Raw genomic sequence first — 26,555 nt, forward strand, 5'->3', positions numbered from 1 at the left:
TCAGGAACAGATAATGTGTCTACCTAAGTAAATCTGTATTTTCATTTTGTTTTCTAGTACCATAACAGCTTGGGGGAAGGACCATGAAAAAGATGCTTTTGAACATATAGTAACACAGTTTTCATCAGTGCCTGTATCTGTGGTCAGCGATAGCTATGACATTTATAATGCGTGTGAGAAAACATGGGGTGAAGATTTAAGACATTTAATAGTATCAAGAAGTACAGAGGCACCACTAATAATCAGACCTGATTCTGGAAATCCTCTTGACACTGTATTAAAGGTAAATTTTAATACGTAACTTGATTATTAAAAGTGCCAATAGACCAGCTGCATCAACACTACTTTTAATTTCATTCATACACACACCATTTCAGAACTATCTGGACCAGTCCCCTTATTTTAGAGTTGCAGCCCAGAGAGAGTTAATAGATTTGCCCAAGGTCACACATTAATAACTAGAGAAAGTATTTCCAGAGTAAAGGGTTACTAATATGTAACTGTCAAATAGACTATTAAGTACTGTTGACTGTTGAATAGATACTTTCTTTTCTACTTACCTTGAAGATTAATAAATCCTATTACCATTTTTAACCAGTCCTGTGATTTGGTTACCAAGTTTGTGGTTTCTTTCTCTGCCTTTATCACAAGTTATTGCTGTACCTTTGAAGGTTTTAGTGCAAAAGAAGTATGTGCAAGGTAATGTGGAACAAAAATAATTTGAAAATACTTTTCAAGTAGAGATTCTTTAGTGATACTACCGGTCCTCAAGGTAGCCTTGTTGTCTTTTTTTTTCTTCTTCTTTCTTTTATAAGTTTTTAGGACTTGGTTTACCTTCTTTGAAAAGCACTAATAGAAACAGGTTATTGATGCTTACTACTAGAAAAATAGTGTGTTACATGCTTTGCTTAATTGTGTCATTGAATCTCCGAAAACTTTATGATCCGTATTACAACTCTTTTTTTTATAGACAAATAAACCAGCTTAGGTTAAAATTCACTTGCTGAAGGTCAGACAACATGTAATAAAATAAGCCAAATAGCCAGCATAGGTCTTTATGACTATCATACCATCTCTCTTTACCACACTGTTTGCCAGCTGATTAGGTGATGAATTACCCTTTAAAACAGTGGGGTGTAGAATCAAGGAGGTCTTTTCCTATCCTGTTAAGTAAAAGACCAGTCTGATGGTTTTATCTTAGCCTGAAATATGAACTGATTTGGTTTAGCAAACTGAACAGGTTTCATGTTTTTTCTGTTACCTAATAAAAATATACAAACCTGGTTTCAAGAATCAACTGAGTTACCATATGGAATTTTGTCATCGTTAGAATATTAAACCAGTTTATTTAGGAAAAGGGAGTGATGGTTGGGTAGAACCTTTGAATCTCTGAGGAAGCTTTCTGATAAATTTTCAGTCAGTGTTGAAGTATTTCAGCTGCTACCAAACTTTCAATAGTTAGTGAATGAGTTGCACAACTTGCATATTAAGCAATTTGGCTTAAAATAAAATTGGTGTTATTGTTAAGTGAGAAGGACTTCAGAAAATTCAGCTGGATTCATGTTTGAGTTATATCAGACAAATTAAATTATTGGCACAAGCAGAAAAAAATCCAACTCAAAAGTATCATCATGAGTTTTTTAAATGATGTTTTATATACCTTTTAAAAATATTATATTTACCATTGTAAGTTTCTAATGTTAAAGGATTTTTTCTCTGAATCTAATTAGAAAAATGTGAGGGAAAAATACTTACGTTTTGAGCCACTTTACAGCATAAATTGGCTTGATAGAAAATTGCATGCCTGTTCTAAAAATCAAATAGAATTGAGATGAAATTTTAGAAGGCTTATACATGGTAATATAAAATTTAAGTAATTAAATTTTTATATTCAAGATTGTTAGCAAAGTCTTTTTAACTTTGGAAAGTTTTTACACTTTTTTTCAGTCTTAGTTATTTTGTGTTGGATGTGTATTTTTCCAAACAGGTTTTGGATATTTTAGGTAAGAAGTTCCCTGTTACTGAGAACTCGAAGGGCTACAAGTTGCTACCACCTTATCTTAGAGTTATTCAAGGAGATGGAGTAGATATTAATACCTTACAAGAGGTATGTATTTTATATTAAAAAGTTTCAATAAGGTAATTCTTATAATTAAACTGTTTACTAATTTGATAACAATAACAATAATTTAAGTACAATTGTTATTCTTTTAGTAAGACAGTGTATGTCTTTTCTGTTAAATGCTTAAAATTTATAGATAATAGTAACTTAAAATATAGACATACCAGCCAAACCATACTCCCAGTCCTCATTGGCCACTGTGGATGATGAGCCCAAAGAAGTGTCACTAGGAAACAAGAAAATGCCAAAGAGTACTCTTTATATGTAAAACAAAAAGTCTTAACTTTTTGTTTCTTAACACTGTACAAAAAGGTCTCAGTTTCAATAGAATGGAACTTCACATACTCTAATAATGTGAAACCTGAATGATACTACTCTTTTTGATACTGTGCTTTTTCAGATGTATAGAATGGTTTGTTACCTCCTCTAAATTTAGCATTGACTGTTATCACTATTGTTAGTCAAACAGTGTAAGTTTTATATTATCTTAAACCATTTTCCTCTTTTGTTTCTCAAATACGTTTCTAAAGAACTATACTTTTAATATGTAAAGCACTCCACAACAATTAAGACTATCACTGATACCATGATATAGATTGTCAACTATGATAAAGCACTGACATTTTAATGTATACTAGTTTCAGATGATATCCACTTGTATAACACAAGTTACCAAAAGAATTTTCTGTTTGAAAGGGTTGGTGTGGTTAGAGGAAGGTCAGTACTCCAGTTATGAACAGTTTGTTTTCTAAAGATTCATTTAAAAGAAAGAACTATTGCATATAACTCTCAGTACTTCTGTGGTGACATGTATTTAGAGTTCCAAATGAGGTCTGAAATAGATCTCTTAAAATAACAGAAATGAGGTTTCTTCCACCAGCCCTTCCAAACCGCCTTGCCTAAGATAAGTGGAAACTTCCCCAGCTCTTCTAAGACATTTGGTGTTGGGGCATCCTAGGGGCTTTGATGTACAAAGGAAGAAATAGAAGAAAAGTCTTCAGCAAAGAGGAGGGAGGACCTGAGTATAGAAATCTCAGTTGGCATATTTAATTGCTGTTGTCTTCTAGCTCAGCTGAATTGAAGGTTTCTGACATGGTGTCAGTTAAGAACTAGTACCCAACCTCCGTTTCAACAGGTCCCTTTCAGATGAAGAAACCTGGGCAAGGTACTGTTTAACAGAATATCTACCAGCCCAGTGCTCTTCCCATTGCTTATCCCTGTCCTTCCTTATTCTTAGGGGCAGCTCTTTAAGTTCGGTTGTTCCATCGGGTATTTGAACTCCTCTTTAAAAACTGAAGCTCTTTGGCTTTTCTTTTTTTTTCATTTTGCTAAAATAAAGTTTGAAAATGTATATGCATTTTTAAAGTTGAGAATCAGTTCAGAACTTGAACCTTTCTTAAAAAAATAACTCCATAAACAAAAAGTTAAATCCCAAGACACACATTCTCTGGCATTGGTAAAACCTTAAACAGAATGGTCAGAGAATGAGTAGTTTGTGTTAATACATGCACTCATTACCTAAAGGATAATACCTGCTCTCTTTCCATATTGGAGATGGGTCAAAATAAGTTTTTAGAAACAAGGAAAGGAATTTATATAGACTTTTTGTCTAGTCAGGTTTCCTTTTAATTTATATGTGTAAAATTTTTTAAAGGTAATATTTCCTCTAATTCTGTAACATCCAGTAACATTAATAGAAAAATTCACATAAACTTTAAATTGTCTAAATTTCACAACTTGTGATGGTGAAGCTGTATGGGAAGAACACCTTAAAGAAATTGGTCCTAAAAGACAGAATATGACATTAGGTGGTACTGTTTCTTTGTTAATTTCTCATTCTTGTGCTTCTGAGGTGTACCTAAAATCAAGTGACAGGTCTGAAACTGTTTGCTCTATATTTTACCCAGATCTCCTTACCCTCCGTCTGTCGGTCTTTGTTTCTTTTACTCCATTTTTCTGTTCTACTCCTTGTGTTTCTTCTGTGTTGAAATTCACTTATTAGAACTTTAATTTCACGTTGTTTTATAAGGTTTTCGTTATTGTTTTAGTTATACTTGGTTTACAGTTCAGTGAGAAAATTCAGGGCCCTTGAGTATTTTGAATTCAAATGTAATAATAAAAAGACATGAGAATTATTTTAAAATAAATTGCATATGTCTCCATCTTGATTCCTGACATACAGCAGGAGAGTTAGACTGAGATTTAAAAAGAAAGTTGCATTTCTAAATGTGGATTTGTTAAAAGATGTAGGTCCTTGGAGTTTATATATTTGTATCTTATAATGTTGAAAAGTGGTAAAGAATCTGCCTGCCAATGCAGGAGATATGGGTTCAAGCCCTGGATCAGGAAAATCCCCTGGAGAAGGAAATGGCACTCCAGTATTCTTGCCTGGAAAATCCCATGGACAGAGAAACATGTTGGGCTACTGTTCATGGGGGTTGCAAAAGTCAGGTACGACTTAGTGAATAAACAGCAGCAGCTATTCCTCACTTAGATAAGAGGTCAGTTTGAGACTCTTGGTATTGGGAAGTATATAACAAATCTGTATGAATAATTCACATAAACCTATTAAACTTGATTTTGATTTTCTAATCACTTCTGAAAGTTCTGTTTAAATTTAAAAACCCCATACTTTATAATTACTTCCTTTTGACTATTACTTCCTTTTGACTAGTATGAAATTAAAAGAATGGTTATTAAACTTTATCTGCTACCTTCTACCATAAAAGTGATTGAGTATGTTACATAAGAAGAAAGACACTAGTTAACCAAGTCCTGCCTGGGAAAAAGAAATGCAAATAAGACTGATAATAAAGTAATAAATTAATGTAAAATTTAAATTATGTGTCCCTTGAAAGAAATAGTCTAGTTGTTAGAAGTCTGTGTTTATATAGGTCTTTCTTCCTGGCTTTTTAGATAATTCTGCCAAAAAAATGATCCAGTGATAAATCTTAGCTCCCAATCAGTTCATAGTTTTGCTTATGGCACTAGGGTACCAGCCAGGGCCAGACGACTGCCAGTGCCTCAACTCTTAAGTTAGAGGGAGTACTTTACACTTTTTTTTTAATCACTAATATCTGATGATTTTAAGCACCCCCATTACATGACTTGCACTGTGACATGTGACAACATGTATTGAAATTTATTAATGATGAGTAGAGTCACAGAATCTACTAATTTGGGGCAAATATCTGGGCCTCATTGCTTGTGCTACTGGCATCTGGGCAGTAAATTAAAGAGGTAGATGAGAGTTTACTCAAGTAACCTTGTGTATTGATAGCCATTTTTTTCTACCTCTCATTCCCTTTATTCCCCCAACCTAAACCACAATCACTGATAACAGTACAGATTCAGGAACTTTGAATGAAATCCCCTCCTTCTACACTTATTCCTGGGCTTCCCTCTTTGAGGTGGGTGGGTCTTTTAAAAGAAAAAAAGTGGGATGTAACTTCATGTAGGCCTTATTCTTAGCTCATTGTTTACTGTGTTATAAACAGCTTTAGATGGTTTATTCATCAGTATGGCCCATGGAAAAATAACTTCTTTCCACTCCCAAATTACCTGACTTTTTAAAATTTTCTTCTTTAATCTAGATTGTGGAAGGCATGAAGCAAAAAAAATGGAGTATTGAAAATGTTTCCTTCGGTTCTGGTGGAGCCTTGCTACAGAAGTTAACAAGAGATCTCTTGAATTGTTCCTTCAAATGTAGTTATGTTGTAACCAATGGCCTTGGGGTATGTCCTTCAACTTCTACTCTTGTGTTGTTACTATCTTCTTTATGTGTAGGCCTAGAATATGCCTGCTGCTGCTGCTAAGTCGCTTCAGTCGTATCTGACTCTGTGCGACCCCATAGACGGCAGCCCACCAGGCTCCCCCGTCCCTGGGATTCTCCAGGCAAGAACACTGGAGTGGGTTGCCATTGCCTTCTCCAATGCATGACAGTGAAAAGTGAAAGTGAAGTCGCTCAGTCGTGTCCGACTCTTAGCGACCCCATGGACTTCAGCCCACCAGGCTCCTCCGTCCATGGGATTTTCCAGGCAAGAGTACTGGAGTGGGGTGCCATTGCCTTCTCTGAGAATATGCCTAGAATACATATATTGAATGCAATAGTCGAAGGATAATATGGTCCTGAACTATTACTGTATTGTACCCCTGACAGTACTCAGAAACGGGAAAAATAAGAGATAGTAGGTGATAACTTGACTTCAGAAAAGGAGAAAGACTTAGAAAAAAGAGGAAAAGTGAGAGATAATTTAAGAGAGATGATTCAGGTCAATTCATTTCTACTCCTTCAGTGTATATCTTTGAATCAAGAAGTTGAGCAAATTTGAGTGAGAATGTCAGCTCACCTGGGCTTCCCAGGTGGCGCTAGTGGTAAAGAACTTGCCTGCCAATACAGAAGATACAAGAGACTCGGGTTGGATCCCTGGGTCAGGAAGATCCCCTGGAGGAGGGCATGGCAACCCACTCCAGGATTCTTGCCTGGAGAATCCCTATGGACAGAGGAGCGTGGCAGACTACAGTCCATGGGGTCACAAAGAGTCAACGACTTAGCATGCACATACAATCATGTCAGCTCACCTAGCCATCATGCATTAAAAATAAGCAAATATGTAAACACTGTCAATATTTTAGGAAGGTGAACTGTGAGGTTCTAGTTGTGACACTAGAATCATTTTCTGGTAGTCTTAGAAGGGGGAACCCAAGCTGCAGGCAGCTGAACAACCAACTCCCTAGTAGCTCTTGACAAGCTCCTAGGAGTCTGTATCAAAGGGTGTGTGTTCAGTTCTGTCTGTAAGTCATGTCTGACTCTTTGCGACCCCATGAACTTCAGTACACCAGGCTTCCCTGTCCATCACCAACTCCCGGAGCTTACTCAAACTCATGTCCATCGAGTCGGTGATGCCATCTCGTCCTCTATCATCCCCTTCTCTGCCGCCTTCAGTTTTTCCCAGCATCAAGGTCTTTTCAAATGAGTCAGTTCTTCGCATCAGGTGGCCAAAGTATTGGAGTTTCAGCTTCAACATCAGTCCTTCCAATGAATATTCAGGATTGATTTCCTCTAGGATGGACTGGTTGGATCTCCGTGCTGTCCAAGGGACTCTCGAGTCTTCTCCAACACCACAGTTCAAAAGCATCGATTCTTCGGTGTTCAGCTTTCTTTATAGTTCAACTCTCACATCCATACATGACTACTGGAAAAACCATAGCTTTGACTAGACAGACCTTTGTTGGCAAAGTAATGTCTCTGCTTTTTAATATCCTGTCTAGATTGGTTATAACTTTTCTTCCAGGGAGCAAGCGTCTTTTAATTTATGGCTGCAGTCACCATCTGCAGTGATTTTGGAGCCCATTGTTTCCCCATCTGTTACTGTTTCCATTGTTTCCTCATCTATTTGCCATGAAGTGATGGGACAAGATGCTATGAGTTTAGTTTTCTGAATGTTGAGCTTTAAGCCAACTTTTCACTCTGCCCTTTGACTTTCATCAAGAGGCTCTTCAGTTCTTCTTCACTTTCTGCCATAAGGGTGGTGTCATCTGCATATCTGAGGTTATTGATATTTCTCCCAGCAATCTTGATTCCAGCTTGTGCTTCATCCAGTCCAGCATTTCTCATGATGTACTCTGCATATAAGTTAAATAAGCAGGATAACAGCATGCAGCCTTGAGGTACTCCTTTCCCAATTTGGAACTGGTCTGTTGTTCCATGTCCAGTTCTAACTGTTGCTTCTTGATCTGCATGCAGGTTTCTCAGGAGGCAGGTCAGGTGGTCTGGCATTCCCATCTCTTGAAGAATTTTCCACAGTTCGTTGTGATCCACACAAAGGCTTTGGCATAGTCAGTAAAGCAGATGTTTTTCTGGAACTCTATCGCTTTTTCGATGATGTGTGTAGGGGATCCACATGAAAATTAATCAATGAAGTCTACTATGTTAACAGAATAAAGGGCCAAAACCATAGCTCAGAAAAAAAAAAAAAAAAGAAACATGGATTGGTTCCCTACCTTAGTTCACCTCCATCATTCTTTGGGGAGTTCTAGGTTTCCTTCTTCTGCTCCTCCAGTTGCCTTCTACCTTTCTGATCCTAAAACACTGTGCTCTAGGTCTCTAGGTTCTCAAGGTTGTCTTTGCTTCTCATGGTAACAAGATATCACTAATAGAATAAAAAGTAACAAAAGGGGAAAAGTTATGAAGTGAGCAAGCCTTTACTGTAGTAAAATCCTAGTACCCTTGCCACAGATACATGGATTTATTTTTCAGTAACATGCATGTGCTTGCTATACTTAGATCAGTTTAAGGGCAATGCATAATAGAAAAGGGGATACTTTAAGGGTCACATTGTTGACCTCAAAGACTTACCTCAGATGGAGTTATTAGTATTCTGCACTAGTATGAAAGGATTTCAAAGATTTGGATTTGGTTCATACCTTTTTCCTGACAGAGGACTCTCTCCTCCACAACAGGCTAGAGTTATATCTCTAAGAGCTAGATGCAGATTGGCTTAGTTATACCTGCAAAGTACCTTAAAATTTATTTAAATTTTATATATACTTTTTTTAATGTGACTTGAGTGAACATTTCTGATGATTAGTCTTCTATTTCTCTAACTTTAATTTGGATTCCAGATTAACGTCTTCAAGGATCCAGTTGCTGATCCCAACAAAAGGTCCAAAAAGGGCCGATTATCTTTACACAGGACACCAGCAGGAAATTTTGTTACACTTGAGGAAGGAAAAGGAGACCTTGAAGAATACGGTCATGTATGTATCTATGCCGATTGGGGTTTGTTTTGTTTTTTAAACAGTAATAAGTTCACTTTTCAAATTAAGAAAGGAGGCTTTTTCTTGGAGGACAAGTGTTATTGTAAAATGTTTACAATTGCTGACCTAGCCTACCAAAATAAGATGAAAAATAAGAAATGGCTAGATAATAAATATGAGACCTTTACATTGGGTGAAATATTTTATAAGGAAAAAAAAAATGGTGTTCCATATAGTTACCAGAAGAGAGTGAGTGAGCTTCAATAAGTGTGTGTAGTTAATCTTACTCCTATTGCCAATTAGCAGTGAATCATTTCTGAGCAGGAATAGTTAGGCATACTTAAAGGATGCTGGTCTTAGACTATTCATAGCTGTCCATGTTACAGTAAAACCGTGGTAATTTTAGTAGATGAAAGAAGGGCTTTCCAAATTCCAAGATATTGTTAAAGATGATTGCATTTTTTCAAAACAATAGAATCCAGTTCAGATGGTTTTCTTTAGTCTCATTTAATTCTCACCACAACATCTATGGGCTAAAAAAGCAAATTATGTCATCTTAATAGTGTAAGATATAAAAACAGACTTGATTCAGATTATAACTAATAAATGAACCAAGTTTTCTGATTTAAGTCAACCGAGCTAGAAATATTTATAGGATGCTTAGTCTGTATGCTCATTGACATAGAAGATTACACTTATATTCGACTTCTAGTTTTTATTAATAAGCCACTGGATTGAACAAGAAAATACTCCTTTTTAGAAGGAAACTACTCATAATTGATAAAAATCATAAAAATTTTATTTTTATTGATTATATAATAAAATTGATTTTTTTAAACTTTTGATTCTTTATACTACATATATTCTGCTTATGTTACTTTTATTATATTCTTTGAAGATTTTAAGCCATAATTATTACAGTAAGATTTTTCTGTTATCTTTAATGAGAAATACATACAAGTTCCTAAAACCTTTAGAATTAGATTTGTTTATATATAGCCTGTTACACAGCCTTCATTTAACTCTTCTACTACCGAGACTTTGCTGTATTAGTTTACCCCAGCTGGACAAAAGTTACTTTAGACATGGTCATAACTGTGACTAAAACAAGACATTGGTTTTAAGAGTATGTGGATTATACTTTAGAACATTTGAGTCAGTAAGCCATTTATGATCATCTAGACATTATGATTTAACAGGAACCACCCTTCCTCAATAGATTATATTTAAATTTTCATAGTTAAATTCATAAAGAAAATGCCACAGCAAGAGCAGTGTGATTGGAAGCAACACACTGATAGCTAAGATTGTTTCAAGATGGTGGAGTAGGAAGACCACGAACTCAACTCCTCTTATGGGCATGCTAAAATTATAACTATTTACAGAATAAATAATGATGAGAAAGGGCAGAATCTACCAGGAAAAGATCTACAACTAAAGCTATAAAGAAGGAACTATGACAAGACAGGAGGGGCAGAATCACCATATAGTCAAGACCCATATCCCCAAGTGGGCAACCCATAGGAGAATAATTACAGAGGTTCTTCCAAAGAAACAAGGGGTCTGAGCCCCACCTCAGCCTCTCCAACCTGGGGGACCTTGCATTCCAGAGAGCCCCAAAAGAATCAAATTCAAAGAGGACCACACCAAGACACACAGTAATTAAAATGGCAAAAACTAAAGAGAATATTAAAAGCAGCAAGGGAAAAGGAACAACTTACATACACAGGAACTCTCATAAGGTTGTAATCTGACTTTTCAGCAGAAATTCTGCTGGTGAGAGGGATGGCACAATATATTTAAGGTGATGACAGAGTAAAACCTACAACCAAGAATATTCTACCTGATAAGACTTTCATTTAGATTTGATGAAGAGATCAAAAGGTGAGCTGAAGTTCAGCATCACCAAACCAGCTTTACGAGAAATGTTAATAGGAGTAATCTAAGCAGGAGAGAAAAATGCTGTAACTAGAAACATAATAATTACAAAAGGAAAAACCTTGTCAGTAAAGGCAAATGTATAGTAAAGGTAGCAAATCAAGCATTTACTAAGAAAGTTTAAAAGACAGTAAAATCATCTATATCTGCAATAAGCAGTTCAGTGATACACAAAATGAGATGTAAAATATGTCAAAAGCAGTAATGAACCTAAATGTAAGACATGATTCCATTAAACTCCTAGAAAAGAACACTCCTCAATGTAAATCATAGAAATGTTTTCTTAGATCAGTCTCCCAAGGCAAAATCGATAAAAGGAAAAATAAACAAATGGAATCTAATCAAAAGCTTTTGTACAGCAAAGGAAACCTACCAAAACAAAAAGACAACCTACAGAACGGGAAAGTATTTGCAAATATGACCAATAAGGGGTTAATATCCAAAATACCCAAGAAGCCCATGTAACTTAATATCAAAAAACAATCCAGTCAAAAAATGGGCAGAAGAACTGAATAGACATTTTTTCCAAAGAAGTCATACAGATGGCTAACAGCTATGTGAAAAGATGCTCAACATCGCTGACTGGTAGAGAAATGCACACCAGAACCACAAAAAGGTATCACCTCACACCTGTCAGAATAACAGCTGTCATCCAAAAGTCTACAAATAACAACTGCTGGAAAGAATTTGGAGAAAAGAGAACCCTCATACACTGTTGGTGGGAATGTTAACAGGTACAGCCACTATGGAGATTCCTCCAGAAACTAAAAATAGAACTATGATATGATTTAGCAATTCCATTTCTGGGTATATATCCAAAGAAAATGAAAACACTGATTTGAAACATGTGCATGAAATAATAAACCCACACATGAAATAATAGCACCATTATTTACAGTAATCCAAGATATGGAAGCAACCTAAGTATCCATCAACAAATGAATGGGTAAAGAAAATGCGGTGCATGCACACACATGATGAAATATTACTCAGCAGTTAAAAGTGAAATTTTTGTCACTTGAAGCAACATCAATGGACCTGGAGGCTATTATGCTATGTGAAATAAGTCAGAAAGACAAATACTGAATGTTATTACTTGTATATGGAATCTAAAAAAATAAATGGATATAATGAAACAGAAGCAGTGTCACAGATACAGACAACAAATTAGTGTTTACCAGTGGGGAGAGGGAAGCAGGCAGGGGTAAGGTAGGGAAGTAGGAGGTACAAACTTACATGTATAAAATAAGTAAGGTACAAAGACATACTATACAGCACAGGGAATATAGCCAATATTTTATAATAATTTTAAATGGTTTATAATTATTAAATCATTACATTGTACACCTGAAACTAATACTGTAAATCAACTATATTTCAATAGAAAAAGGATAAAAAGGAAACAACATAGTGACAGAAATATTAGATAATGTTATGTGCTCACCTTCAGATGAAATGAAAAACTCTGGCACAATAGATTACTTCTGTGGATTTTTCAAGAAAAACTAGAGGCAATAATTCCTTACTAAGATAGGAATGCTTTGCCAGACTCAAAAGGGAATTTAGTCTTAATTCTCTTAATTTGTCTTTGTTATTCTTATATGGATCAAATGGATTACATGTGTCAGTGACTTCTGGAATATACACAGTCTTTAAAATCAGTGACTATGTATTAGTCAAGAAATCAGTATCTATTAATGTTTCTGTTTGGGTTTGGTTTCTTATTTTTAGGGTTGACTTTTGTTTGTTTGATGGGTTTCCCTGGTGGCTCAGAGGTTAAAGCGTCTGCCTCCAATGCAGGAGACCTGGGTTCGATCCCTGGGTCGGGAAGATCCCCTGGAGAAGGAAATGGCAACCCACTCCAGTATTCTTGCCTGGAGAATCCCATGGACAAAGGAAGCCTGGTGGGCTACAGTCCACAGGGTCGAAAAGAGTCGGACCTGACTGAGGGACTTCGCTTTCACTTTGTTTGTTTAAGGCAAAAGCTTATGATTAGTAAGTTTAGTAAATTCCAGGTTGGTAAGTTTAATCGGTGTTGAGTCTCTTGGCTAGGAACAGGGACGGTCTGGCAGGCTTTCCTTGCCGATCTGTCCGTCATGATTATTAGCAACAGCCATAGTGCTTCTGGGCAGCCAAAGCAGTAAGCATCTACTAGATTTGTTTTGCCTTTAAGGAAAACTGTTTTAAGAATGTAATACTTGAATCATTCCTTTTCAGAAAGTTAAACATGTCTACATTCCATTTGAGATCTGGGTCTTGCCTCCTCTGCCTGCTCCATCAGCATCCTTTCTATATAAAATCATTTCATAATTTGAACATTATCAGCATGTCTGTATTTGACTATTCAGTCTAATTCATCTAAGCATTACTGAAAAATTTTGTTTGATGGCCTAATATAACCATTAAATTTCAATATTGTTATATTTGTGTAGGATCTTCTTCACACTGTCTTCAAGAATGGGAAGGTGACAAAAAGCTATTCTTTTGATGAAGTAAGAAAAAATGCACAGCTGAATATCGAACTGGAAGCAGCACCTCATTAGGCTTTGTTTTATGACTGGGTGTGTGTGTGTGTGTGCCTGCGTATGCGTGTGTGTGTGTTTACGTGCATGCACACATGTGTACCCCTGTGTGTGTGAGTATGTAATACATAATGTTTATTGTACAGATGTGTGGGGGTTCTTTGTGTTTTATGATACGTTACAGCCAAATTATTTGTTGGTTTATGGACATACTGCCCTTTTCATTTTTTTCTTTTTTCCAGTGTTTAGGTGATCTCAAATTAGGAAATGCTCTTAACCATGTAAAAGATAATTGCTAAAGTAAGCTTTTTAGGGCCCTTTGCCAATAGATAGTAACTCAATCTGGTATTGATCTTTTCACAAACAACCAAGAAACTTTTATATATAACTGAAGATCACATAAAAACAGATTTGCATAAAATTATCATGATTGCTTTATGTTTATATTTAACTTGTATTTTTGTACAAACAGATTGTGTAAGATATATTTAAAGTTTCAGTGATTTAACAGTCTTTCCAACTTTTCATGATTTTTATGAGCACAGACTTTCAAGAAAATACTTGAAAATACATTGCCTTTTGTCCATTAATCAGCAAATAAAACATGGCCTTAACAAAGTTGTTTGTGTTATTGTACAATTTGAAATTATGTCAGGATATACCCAACAGAATTACTAAACCTCACTGCCCCTTGTAGACTATGTATTAATCATTCTACATTAAAGAAAATAATGGTTCTTACTGGAATGTCTAGGCACTGTACAGTGATTATACAAGTTGGTCATTGTATTGTACCAGTGAAATGCCAAATTGACAGGCCTGTACTGCAGTTTTATATGTCAGATATTGCCTGTGGCTCTGCACCTCAAGATTTTAAGGAGATTTTTAGAGAGAATTTCTGCTTACACTATAGAATATATACATAAATGTAAAATATTGACAAATATGGAAGTAATTATTTTAAAGTAATTACACTTATGAATTTATTTTTCCTATTCTATAGTTGCTATGACTGAAATGAATTAGTGGAATGGGTAGTGAGTGTACTTATTTTAGATGTTTTGATTGTTATATTTTTCATTAAGTTTTTCAAAAATTGGATATTCGATTTTATGGACATCACTTACTAATTTTAAACTGAATCCCTCAATAAATAATGCTCAAGCAAGTACTTACTTAAATGAAGATAAATTATCCCAAATGAAAAATAAGATGACATGAGTTTGAAAAGAAGAATCTGATCCCACAGTGGTAATTTGGCTGAATTCAAAGTGTTCAACATTGACATGTTCTAGAGCGATTAACTACTAGATTCCGAGTCAGTCATCACACCTGACTAGAGACCAGGGTTTTGTAGATTCCTTTCTGTTCTAAGGCTGTGGCCAGCAGGCCAAATTCAGACTATTTTTTTGTAAATACATTCTGTCTATGACTGCCTTCTCCCAACAACAGTAGAAGTTGAATCATTGTAATAGTGATCCTACAACCCATAAAGCCTGAAATGTTTATTATCCGGCCCTTAATAGAAAAGTATGTTAACCCCTGTTGTAAGAAAAAGAGTGTGCCTTGATACATAGAGTTTTTCTCTTTTGTCTTCTCTGTTTTCATTTAAGAGTCTGGTATTAGAAGACTATTTAGAAGAGCTTTAACAATATGACGTTAAAGTGAAATTTTACAAATTGAAAAGCCATATATTATTTGTTCTAAACAGTTACATGAGAAGGTATTTTGTCACTAAAGTAATCTAATTAGAGATGTTATCTTTATTAAGCATCTTTTATAAGCATTATTAAGAAGAAGATGGATTTTTGCAGATGATTCTAACTACTTGTCTAGTAACAGTAGGCATCAGCCACACTCCCAGGAAAAGTTTTCATCCTGTAATCCCATCCCTGGTAAAAAATAATTTTAAAGTGATTACTGTTTTTTAAATGTATCCAAGTGAAGAGTAATAGTAAGAAGAACACACAGTTCTTCATAAAATGTGCTAAGGGGCTACAGCAAAGGGAAGGAAACTTACCAATAACAACTTTGATAACCACTCATAATTTTGATTTTATTAAACACTGGAATTACACTATAGACAACAGTCTTTGTACAGTGAATTTCAGCAATTGTAGAGTATCTAGAGGGGTTTTAATACTTTTCACTGAATGCTAAAATCTGTACATTTGTACATGGCCAATGATTGGGGGGATGGAATGATTAACTGTGTTAGCTTTCAGCCACTTGGAATTGATTAATCCCAAATCTCCATCACGTAAGCACTTAGTATTTTGGCCATCTCCATTCTGAGACGCAACTGGTTAACGTGGATACCAAATAGAGCTCTATTGTGTCACCTGTAAATCAGCTTAATCTTCAGACAAAAGCAAATGGCATGTATGAGTTTGCTCTAAATCATTAGATTTGCAGTTAGCAATTAATCCCCCTCAATTCATCATATCATGAAATATTTGTATTTTAAATAGAAGATAGGAGTTCTGCATTAAGACTCTTTATTTGTACTCTATACTTAAAATGGTTTTAATGATTATCCCTTATTTCTTTTCTTGAAGTAAATTGTTATGAAAATTTTATAAGGAAATCCATCTTGGAAAACTAGAAAGAGAAAACAGCAAGGTAATTATTGTTCTGTTTGCCATAATTTAGAATTCAAACTTAAACAAGTATTTTGTAGTTTTACATTCCTTTTTAACCCATTCAGTGGAGAATGTCAGCTTTTCTCCCAAGTTGTATGTTAAATCAATCTAATATGTATTCAGCATCAAAGATAAACATGTAATAACCATGGAAATAAAGTTTAGCTCTATTAGTTAAATGTTAAATTTGACTGTGTGCTTCAAATAATGGCATTCCCAGAGTTACCTTTTTTAGGTATTCTTCCAGTTCAGAGAATTAAGAGAATGAAAGAGGGAGAAATTTCTAGGATGACTCTTACTTTCTACCTTGTGTAACATATGGCAGTGCCTTTTAGTAAAGACACTGGAGGGAGATCAGATTGGGGGTCAAAGAACACAATTCGTCAGATAAGATTTGAGATGCCCTCTCAGACATTTAAATGTGGGTTTTAGGTAGTTGAAGACACTGATTTGGACATGAATTTGATGTATAGATGGTCAGTGGAGACTTAAGAGGATATGTCTCTAGGCAGGGTGTAGAGTATGGCATAAACAAACCACAGGCTGTAGGCCAAATCCAGCCCACCATCTGTTTTCTAAATAAAGTTTTATTGGAACACAACCACGTCGATTCATTTAATTATTGTTCATGGCTGTTTTCATGCTACAATGGCAGAGTTAATTAGTTGTGACAGACTTTATGGCCTCCAAAGCCTAAAATAATTTATTATATGGCCCTTTAAACAAAAATGCATGAATCTCTGCTATAAAGAAAAGAGGGCTTAGGGCAAAAGCATAAGTATTCTCAAAAGTTAAGTGGCAGATGAGCCAGCAAAGGAGACTGACAAGCAGTAGCTAAAGAGGTTAAAGCCAGGAGGAGAATCATGAAAGCCCAGGGGAGGGGCATTATCCTGCACAGGTGTTGAATACTACTGAGAGGTCAAGTTCAGTGAGGGATGTGAAAGCAGCTATTGGATTTGACCTCTTGGTAGCAATAGGCAGCTTAGAGACATTCTCTCCCAGTAGTAGAGGAGGTAGAGGTCAGAAAGAAGCTACTCCTGAGTGCTGGATGTATAGAGGAGGAGCAAATGAGGCAACAGCGTGTCTCCCTTTCCCTTTGTAGCTAGTACTTTATCTCTGAGAAGGATGTGGGAAAGCGGAAAAAATTGAAGACCAAAGAGTTAAAGAGATCAGTATGGTATTAGGTTCCAAAAAAGGTGGAGGACCATGGAGTCCAAAACACAGGTGAAAAGATCGACTAGATGTCTAAGAGTGTTTGTAATCTAGAAGATAAAGGAGAAGAAGCCAGACTGTGTGCAGGCTTTGGTTTTCTCTGAAATTTGAGACCAGAGCAGATTAAAATGGATGTTTTAAAACAATTCTTACGGAGAGTCAAGTGGCCACAGGTACTGGAGGACTATAGAATGGTGACAGAACTTACAGTGAAATCTGTCTCTTGTGGTTTTATTTTTGTTCCTCTCCCTGGTAACACCCTGATGCCTAGGTACAGAGAAGATAGGTATATGTGGGATTTTTCCAGGTAAGTCTGATAGAACAAAGGATAATAATTTAATAATTACTAAAATTGAGTTGTTGAAAAATGGTCCTGTGGTATCTAAATGGAATATGTTAAGGATGTGAAGGCAACATACAGTGTTGTGAAGACAGCAGTCTGACGGCAGCTCTCATCTACTGGGAGTTGTTAAGCAAGTCAGGAAGAATAAAAAAAAAACCCTCGCCTGATCTGAGAGTAGCAAGTTTATGCTGTGGTACAGTCTAAGGAATGACCTTACAGTGGCTAAGTGAGAGAAAGATCACTGGAGACAAAAGCAAGGTCACAAAACCTAGAGATAAGTGGGTTTGATAGGTGGACATTTTAATTATCCAGAGTCGTCGTGGAGAGGAAAACTAAGGTGCCAGTGTGCTCACAGAACAGAAGGGGCCAGGAGGCAGCAATAAGGAGGGGTGTGAACCTCAAAGGATCAGGCAGTAGAGACCACTGAGCCAGGCAAGCCTGCAAGAGGAGGAGCTCCGCCTCTTGGAAGTGGTCGGACAGGTGTGGACAAGTGAAAAGTTGATTAAGAAGTGCTCTGTGTGTTGCCAGAGTCAATGTCCTTTATCAGGTGCTCAAGCAATATTTGAGTTAATGAATAGACAGAAGGAAGAAATAATCTAGATTTTGAATTTCTTGGTTTCAGTAGCTTCCCACAATATCCCTTCCACTGCCACTAGTCCCAATCCCAAGGAAAGGGCCAAAGAATGCTCAAACTACCGCACAATTGCACTCATCTCACACGCTAGTAAAGTAATGCTCAGAATTCTCCAAGCCAGGCTTCAGCAATACGTGAACCATGAACCTCCAGATGTTCAAGCTGGTTTTAGAAAAGGCAGAGGAACCAGAGATCAAATTGCCAACATCCACTGGATCATGGAAAAAGCAAGAGAGTTCCAGAAAAACATCTATTTCTGCTTCATTGACTATGCCAAAGCCTTTGACTGTGTGGATCACAATAAACTGGAAAATTCTGAAAGAGATGGGAATACCAGACCACCTGACCTGCCTCTTGAGAAACCTATATGCAGATCAGAAAGCAACAGTTAGAACTGGACATGGAACAACAGACTGGTTCCAAATAGGAAAAGGAGTATGTCAAGGCTGTCTATTGTCACCCTGTTTATTTAACTTATATGCAGAGTACACCATGAGAAATACTGGGCTGGAAGAAGCACAAGCTGGAATCAAGATTGCCAGGAGAAATAGTAGCCTCAGATGACACCACCCTTATGGCAGAAAGTGAAGAGGAACTAAAAAGCCTCTTGATTAAAGAGGAGAGTGAAAAAGTTGTCTTAAAGCTCAACATTCAGAAAACTAAGATCATGGCATCTGGTCCCATCACTTCATGGGAAATAGATGGGGAAACAGTGGAAACAGTGTCAGACTTTATTATTCTAGGCTCCAAAATCACTGCAGATGGTGACTGCAGCCATGAAATTAAAAGATGCTTACTCCTTGGAAGGAAAGTTATGACCAACCTAGATAGCATATTCAAAAGCAAAGACAGTACTTTGCCAACAAAGGTCCGTCTAGTCAAGGCTATGGTTTTTCCAGTGGTCATGTATGGATGTGAGAGTTGGACTGTGAAGAAAGCTGAGCGCCAAAGAATTGATGCTTTTGAACTGTGGTGTTGGAGAGTCCCTTGGACTGCAAGGAGATCCAACCAGTCCATTCTGAAGGAGATGAGCCCTGGGATTTCTTTGGAAGGAATGATGCTCAAGCTGAAACTCCAGTACTTTGGCCACCTCATGCGAAGAGCTGACTCATTGGAAAAGACTCTGATGCTGGGAGGGATTGGGGGCAGGAGGAGAAGGGGATGACAGAGGATGAGATGGCTGGATGGCATCACTGACTCAATGGACGTGAGTTTGAGTGAACTCCGGGAGTTGGTGATACACACGGAGGCCTGGCATGCTGCGATTCATGGCGTCACAGAGTCGGACACGACTGAGCAACTGAACTGAACTGAGTCCCAAGTGTTCCAACCTTTAAATGCATTTCTTGATTTTTTGTTGTTTTTAATGTTTTAAGATTTACATGTTTAAAGAAACCATCTGAAGCATTCTGCACCAGTTAAAATCAGTCACCTCTTATTCAGGTTCTTCCCACCTCATTTTATTTTAATTTAGAAGTTTCTGTAATTTGTTCCCCCCAGAGTCAACTCTATCTTAATTGGTTCACAATTCTTCATTCCACTAAATTATGTTAAAATACTTATTTGTTCTTCCAGCAATGAGAAACACATTCTTGAATGGAATTTTAGAATCATTTGAATTAACAACTTTACCAAAACTTTAAATTTTAAACTAACATGAAAATGAGTCCTTGGTAATTAGGAATTTTCCTTGCATGTTCTCACATGGGCTGGTTGACCCCTCACCTCACTGGTATATAGAATTTTTGGTGACTTAATGGGTGTATTAACAAGGCACCTGGGGCTTTTACCACTCTTCAGGGCTCATGCTCTCTTGGTGAGTAGAGTAAGCTGCCTATTGACTTTTCTACCAGTTTATAGCATAATCTCTGCAGAAAAATAGAATTTTGGTGTACACTGATACATGTTCACCCCAGAAAAAAGAAGCATCTTTCTTCAGTTGACAACAAAATATAATTAAAGATACTGTTATCCTGAGGGCTTCCCTCATAGCTCAGTCGGTAAAGAAATCTGCAATGCAAGAGACCCAGGTTTGATTCCTGGGTTGGGAAGATCCCCTGGAGAAGGAAATGGCAACCCATTCCAGTATTCTTGCCTGGAGAATCCCATGGACAGAGGAGCCTAGCAGGCTACAGTCCGTGGGGTCGCAAGAGTCAGACACGTTTTAGCGACTAAACTACCACCACCACCGTTATCCTGACTTGCTTTTTTTTTAATTCTGTAATTATCTTCTGAGCTGTTACTTCTTTGAGTTAAACTCGAGAAGATGTTCTGTAGTTTCTACCCACGTGGATCAGCTATTGTACTGAGGTGCTGTCCTGAGGAACTGACTACAAGTTTAATTCATTTAGATCTTCCTGAATAGCCTGAAGATTTCTACCAAATCTCTGAGCCTGGGGAAAAAACAACGTTTATCTTCAACCTCTCCCTTTCTATTCCTTTCTCCTCGGCCAATAAATAAACATGTTCCTGTTTCTCCCATCTTTTCAGAAAAAAAGGAACTCCCTTAATAACAGCAGCACCTGTCTCCCTCTCCCATTCACATCCAGACTCTGTGTACATTTCCTCTCCATTTACCACCTCACTTCCTGTTCATCTCCCATCTGGTTCCCATCCCTCACTAAAGAAAACAGAGGCCTCTTGATTGTCAAACAAATATGTTTAGTTATCAGGGGATCTCTCCTGTATTTGCCACTGTTAATAATTCATTCCTTGAAACTGCTTCATTTTCTATGTTGTAAGACCTTGGGTTCCTTACCTTTCCAGTGTTGGCACACATCACACCATTTCCCTACTTCTTTCCTCGCTTATGCTGCCTCTGGCTTACTGATTTTAGGTGCTAGGTGATAATGCCCCCCAAGAATCAGGCAAAAATTCTGTCATCTGCCATTCTCACCCAATGCCATGTGCCCTCCCCTCTGGCTTCCATAGGTACAGAGTGTATTTCTAAAACAGCTCTAAAGGTGGATAACTTTTTCAAAGTATGGTCATATATTAATGTCTTTTTTGGAAAATCCTTAACAGTAAATTTATGAAGTAAAATGTTTCATCAAAGAGTAAGTTAAAAAACATGTAAAGAGGATAAATTATTGGCCTAAGATTTCTTTGTATGTACTTAAGTAGTTCATAACCTTCCTTGGATCTTGGACCCCTGAGAATGTACTCAGAGCTATGGACCTTCTTCAAAGAAAAACTCGTACTTGCAAATAAAACTACCTACATATAACTTAAAAGGGGGTTGCTGCATACATTCTGCACTGACTCCTAGTTAAAAGCAGACCTCAAAGACACTGCAGGTTCCATCCTAGACCACCTCAAAATAAACATCACAATCAAGTGAGTCACATGAAGTTTTGGCTTTCCCAGTGCCTATAAAAGTTAGGTTCACACTATACTATCATCAATTAAGTATGCAATAGCATGTCTAAAAAGACAATGTACATACCTTAATTTTAAAATATTTTTAATAATTTCTAAGCATCATCAACCATGCAGGGTTGCCACAAACCTTTAATTTGTAAAAACAACAAAAAAACCAAGCAAGTGCAATAAAATGAGGCCACCTGTAACTGCAGGGCAGAGATTAAGGGTGCACTCTACCAAATGCCCTTCCTTCTTTATTTGAGCTTCTGATGGTACTCTTAAAAATTTTAAGATTTTAATCACTGTAAATTGTTCTTAGAACAAGGCAGAGAAATTAAATACAATTTTAATTCAACTATCAATGGTTCTACAGACTTCATTGATGCAGATCTCAAAATTGGTGGCTATTTCAAAGCCTTTTTTACAGATGGAGAAACAGAATCTTTTGTGTAAACCAGTGACACCAAAATTTTGACAAATGCTCTCAATATTTCTATAACTAGACAATTCTGTTTCCAGAAATGTAAACAGACTAGGTAATTCTGACCACCTGCCCACTGAAAACAACAAAAATGAACAGGTAACTTTTTTTTTTTTTTTGGTATTGAACTAACAGGACAATAAGAAATTACTAGGTCAAAATCCAAGTGAAAAAGAGACCCAGAATAGAGAGTCAAGCCCTGAAGGTACCTTTGTCCTTGGGTATCTATCAAGCCTGTGGACTGTGAGCTTCAGTTTGTAGGGCCTAACAGGACATGTGAATAGAAATCAAAGACACTCTACAAAGCAGGCCCTGCAAAGAGCTACTTCGGGATGAACTAGCAGTAAACCAACCCCCACACCAAGAGGGCTCTGCAAGAAAAACTGCTTTAGCTCTAGGCAGACCGAGATTAAAAAAAAAAAAACCTCTAAGGTGTCACTGCAAGCTAGCCCATGTACCTAGTTGCAATCCAAATTCATACCCCTACATGTTACAGAAACTTCAAGCTGTAAATTTAGATTAAATTGGACTGGTAGAATTCTCTAAATGCCTGACAATGCAAATTCTCTTCTGAAAGGATCCAATTTCATCCTAAGCCTCAAAAGAATTCCCAAAATAATGTTTTAAGGAAAATGAATAAGGCACAAAGAAATCACACAAGGAAACAGGACACCATGAATGAGAGTGACAGAAAAAGAATCCAGAAGTTTCAGATATGGAAATTATGAGCTATTATAAAACATGCATGTTTTCTTTAATGACATTGCTTGAAAATACCTGCATATGGAATAGTTTGTTAATGACCTAACAAACTTGAAAAAGAGATTAACAGATTTGTTTAAATAAAAAATACAGAACTTTAAAAAAATACAGAATAAAAAACAAAATTAAAAATAAAAATTAAAAAATACAGAAATTATCAGATTAGACAGCCACAGAGGAAACCAAAGGGAAGACAGAAGGAATTATTCAGAATGCAGCACAAAACAAATGGACAAAACCAGAAAGAAGCAACATGAAAGAGGGAAAGGGCCTAACATGTCTAATCGGAGCTATAAGAAAGTGAAAGTGAAGTCGCTCACTCGTATCCGACTGTTTGCGACCCCATGGACTGTAGCCTATCAGGCTCCTCCATCCATGGGATTTTCCAGGCAAGAGTGCTGGAGTGGATCGCCATTTCCTTCTCCAGGGGATCTTCCCGAGCCAAGAATCGAACCAGGGTCTCCCGCGTTGTGGGCAGACGCTTTACCATCTGAGCCACCTGGGAAGCTCGATTATCAGAGCTATAAAAGAAGAAAAAAAGTGGGATTGAAGCTATATTTCAAGAAGTTAGGGTTCAAGATTTACCTGAACTGATAAGCAACAAGTGAAAGGTTAAAGAAGCTCAATGAATCCCAGGCAAGACAAATTTTAAAAAGCCACACACAGACATGTTATAGTGAAACTGCAAATAGCACAGAAAGTGCCTTAAAAAGCAAAAAAAAAAAAAAAAAAAAGCAGCCAGAGAAAAAAAGATGGTGGGAATTCCCCGGCGATCCAGTGGTTACAACTCTGTGCTTCCTCTGCCAAGGGCCCAGGTTGAATCCCTGGTCGGGAACTAAGATCCCAGCAAGCCAAGCTGCATGGCCAAAAACAAACAAAAAAAAACGCCTTCTAAGGACAGAGACCAACAACTGGACTCTGAGCAGTGGAAGCCAAGAGACAGCACAATGACCTAAAAGAAAATTATTGCCAACCTGGCACCCTACTCCCACAGAAAAATATTTTTTGAGAAAGAAAATAAAGACATTTTCAGATCACCTACCACTGAAAGATTGCCACTAGCATACCCTCACTAAAGAAAATTCTAGGAGATAAAAGAATGAAGAGCAATAGAAGTAGTAAATGCATATGGGGCAACTAAACAAAACTGATTATATGAAAAAACAATGATAATTGTTTTAAATTTGTCTAACAAATTTAAATTGAACAATATTTAAAGTCTACAGGTATAGCCTAACTCAGGAGCAAGGTAAATGGAATTCAAAGTGTTCTAAGGTACTTGAATTGTCAGAATAAGATTAAACGTATTGACAGTTTTTAGACTTTAGTTAAATATGTATGTTGAATTAATAGGAATAGGAACAAGGAATGTTACTTTCAAACAGGAAAAGATCAAAATTTTTCAAAAGTTGGCCACAAATGAGAGAAAAGGAAACAAAAACAAGTAGGGCAAACAGAAAAATAACGGGATGTATGCTACATACATTCAATATATGTAACATATATATGTAACATACATTCAATATATGTAACATGTCAATGGTACATAAATATTCTACACACACATACAGTGAAAAGAATTTTTTTAATCCCAACTATTTGCTACTTAGAAGAGACATGTCTAAAATAACGCCAAAAGGATGAAAATATTTTTGAAATGAACAATTTACTGAAAATAATTGCTATTTTCCTTTAAATCAAAGGACTTGTTTGCTGGGGATTTCTGAACAAGGCAGGCTGAAACTACACATTGCATCCCTGCTTCCCAGGGGTGCCAACCAAGTGCGGCACTCACAAGGAACAGAGCTTCCAGCTCTGGGCTCAGAGCTTGCTTTACCAAGCTTGCGGGATAGTATGTGCCTCTGGCAAACAGCCATCTCCCCTCAGATAATGGTGATGCCCAAGAAGCCACATTTAGGATTGTCAGGGGACACTTAACTGCAGGAAAAGATGCATCTGAGAAATAGTGCCTCCTTTTTTTTCCCTGAACCTTTTAGCTTCCAGTTCTTGTATTTTTTACCTCCACACTCTATATCTTTAAGCAGGGTTTACATGCATTCCCTTTTGTATCAGTAGGTGGAGTAGGAAAGGGATAGAGTGAGAATTACCTGTGGGGCTTTTCTAAAACATATTGATACATTTATTCCTGAACATATGATACATTCTTAGATATGACAGCAAAAGGGGTCTGTGTAGTTGGGATAGACCACTAGAGAATTCATAAACACCCATCATCTCTGGTAGAGAATCACTGTTCTGTATAAATCACTACTCAATTACTCATACGGGATTTTACTCCTAAGTGCTTTATAAACCTTATCACCTCCATCCTAAAACTTCACCAGCAACACCCTCCCTTCTGCTTAGAGAACAAGGCACCGTGAAAAATGGCCAAGAATGGTTCCATGAGGTTTATACAACTTGTCATCACCCTAGCCTGCCTGAGGAAAGAAAGGTCACAGTATTTTTCCTACAGGGAAGAATGAGGAAACTTACTTAGCTCTGGGAAAAGGACACATTTCAAACTATTTCCAGGTTCTGCAAATCTAGTAACATGTCAAAACATGTCCTTTCACAAACAAATGGGACCTGATCAAACTTACAAGCCTTTGCACAGCAATGGAAACAATAAACAAAACAAAATGACAGCCTATGGAAAGGGAGAAAATATTTTCACATGATGTGACCAAAAGGGGCTTAATTTCCAAAAATATACAAACAGCTCATACAGCTCAACAACAAAAAGCCAAACAACCCAAACAATGGACAGAAGACCTAAGTAGACATTCCTCCAAAGAAGACATACAGATGGCCAATAGACACATGAAAATATGCTCGATGCTGTTAATTATTAGAGAAGGGAAAATCAAATCAACAGTGAGGACTTCCCTGGTGGTCCCGTGGTTAGGACTCTGAGATCCCACTGCAGGGACCACAGGTTTGATCCCTGGCTAGGGAACAAAGATCCTTCATGTTGCATGTTGTCAAATAAAAAAGACAATGAGGTACCCCCTCGCACCCAGTCAGAATAACCATCATTAAAAAGTCTACAAATAATAAAATGCTGGAGAGGATGTGGAGAAAAGGGAACCCTGCTACACTGTTGGTGACAAGGTAAGTTAGTGAAGCTACAGTGCAAAACAGTATGGAGGTTCTTTAAGAAAGTAAAAAGAGAGTTACCATGATCCAGCAATCCCACTCCTGGGCATATATCTAGACAAAACTCTAATTCAAAAAGATACATGCACCCCAGTGTTCACAGCCGCACTATTTACAACAGCCAAGACATGGAAGCAACCTAAATGTCCATCAACAGATGAATGAAGGAGATAATGTTTGTGTGTGTATATATATAAATACATACATATGTACCGGAGAAGGCAATGGCACCCCACTCCAGTACTCTTTCCTGGAAAGTCCCATGGGCGGAGGAGCCTGTTAGGTTGCAGTCCATGGGATCACTAGGAGTTGGACATGACTGAGCGACTTCACTTTCACTTTTCACTTTCCTGCATTGGAGAAGGAAATGGCAACCCACTCCAGTATTCTTGCCTGGAAAATCTCAGGGACGGGGGAGCCTGGTGGGCTGCCGTCTATGGGGTCACACAGAGTCGGACACGACTGACGCGACTTAGCAGCAGCAGCAGCATACATATGTACACACAGTAGATATTACTCAGTTATAAAGAAGCCTGAAAGAATGCCATTGGTAGTAACATGGATAGACCTAGAGATGACCATACTAAGTGAAATAAATCAGACCAAGAAAGAGAAATA

General features: G+C 37.1%; 1 protein-coding gene and 1 long non-coding RNA gene across 23 annotated transcripts in view; one reads left to right on the plus strand and one right to left on the minus strand.

The window, feature by feature from the left end:
• The window catches only part of NAMPT (nicotinamide phosphoribosyltransferase), a 376,625-nt gene extending 360,456 nt beyond the window's left edge, over positions 1-16,169 (plus strand). For 5 of the 8 annotated variants that reach the window (XM_086396905.1, XM_086396904.1, XM_086396903.1 and 2 more), the window contains 5 exons: positions 58-283; positions 1,988-2,107; positions 5,716-5,856; positions 8,747-8,881; positions 13,252-16,169. In XM_086396905.1, coding sequence (XP_086253031.1) covers positions 58-283; positions 1,988-2,107; positions 5,716-5,856; positions 8,747-8,881; positions 13,252-13,362 — 733 coding nt within the window. In that variant the 3' untranslated portion in view covers positions 13,363-16,169. The remainder of the gene's footprint in view (positions 1-57; positions 284-1,987; positions 2,108-5,715; positions 5,857-8,746; positions 8,882-13,251) is intronic. The other 3 variants (XR_015162669.1, XM_086396901.1, XM_086396902.1) reach the window with 2 other exon arrangements.
• LOC147374366 (uncharacterized) overlaps positions 1-26,555 on the minus strand; it is a 162,966-nt gene that overhangs the window by 25,695 nt on the left and 110,716 nt on the right. For 14 of the 15 annotated variants that reach the window (XR_015162680.1, XR_015162673.1, XR_015162677.1 and 11 more), the window contains 3 exons: positions 8,126-8,274; positions 2,287-2,348; positions 1,756-1,809 (listed from right to left, as the gene is read on the minus strand). This is a non-coding gene — a long non-coding RNA (uncharacterized LOC147374366). The remainder of the gene's footprint in view (positions 1-1,755; positions 1,810-2,286; positions 2,349-8,125; positions 8,275-26,555) is intronic. The other variant, XR_015162683.1, reaches the window with a different exon arrangement.

Source organism: Bos grunniens, chromosome 4 (assembly GCF_055505025.1).
Source record: "Bos grunniens cultivar Pamir isolate PY7600 chromosome 4, Bosgru_T2T1.0, whole genome shotgun sequence".
Taxonomy (NCBI): Eukaryota; Metazoa; Chordata; class Mammalia; order Artiodactyla; family Bovidae; genus Bos; species Bos grunniens.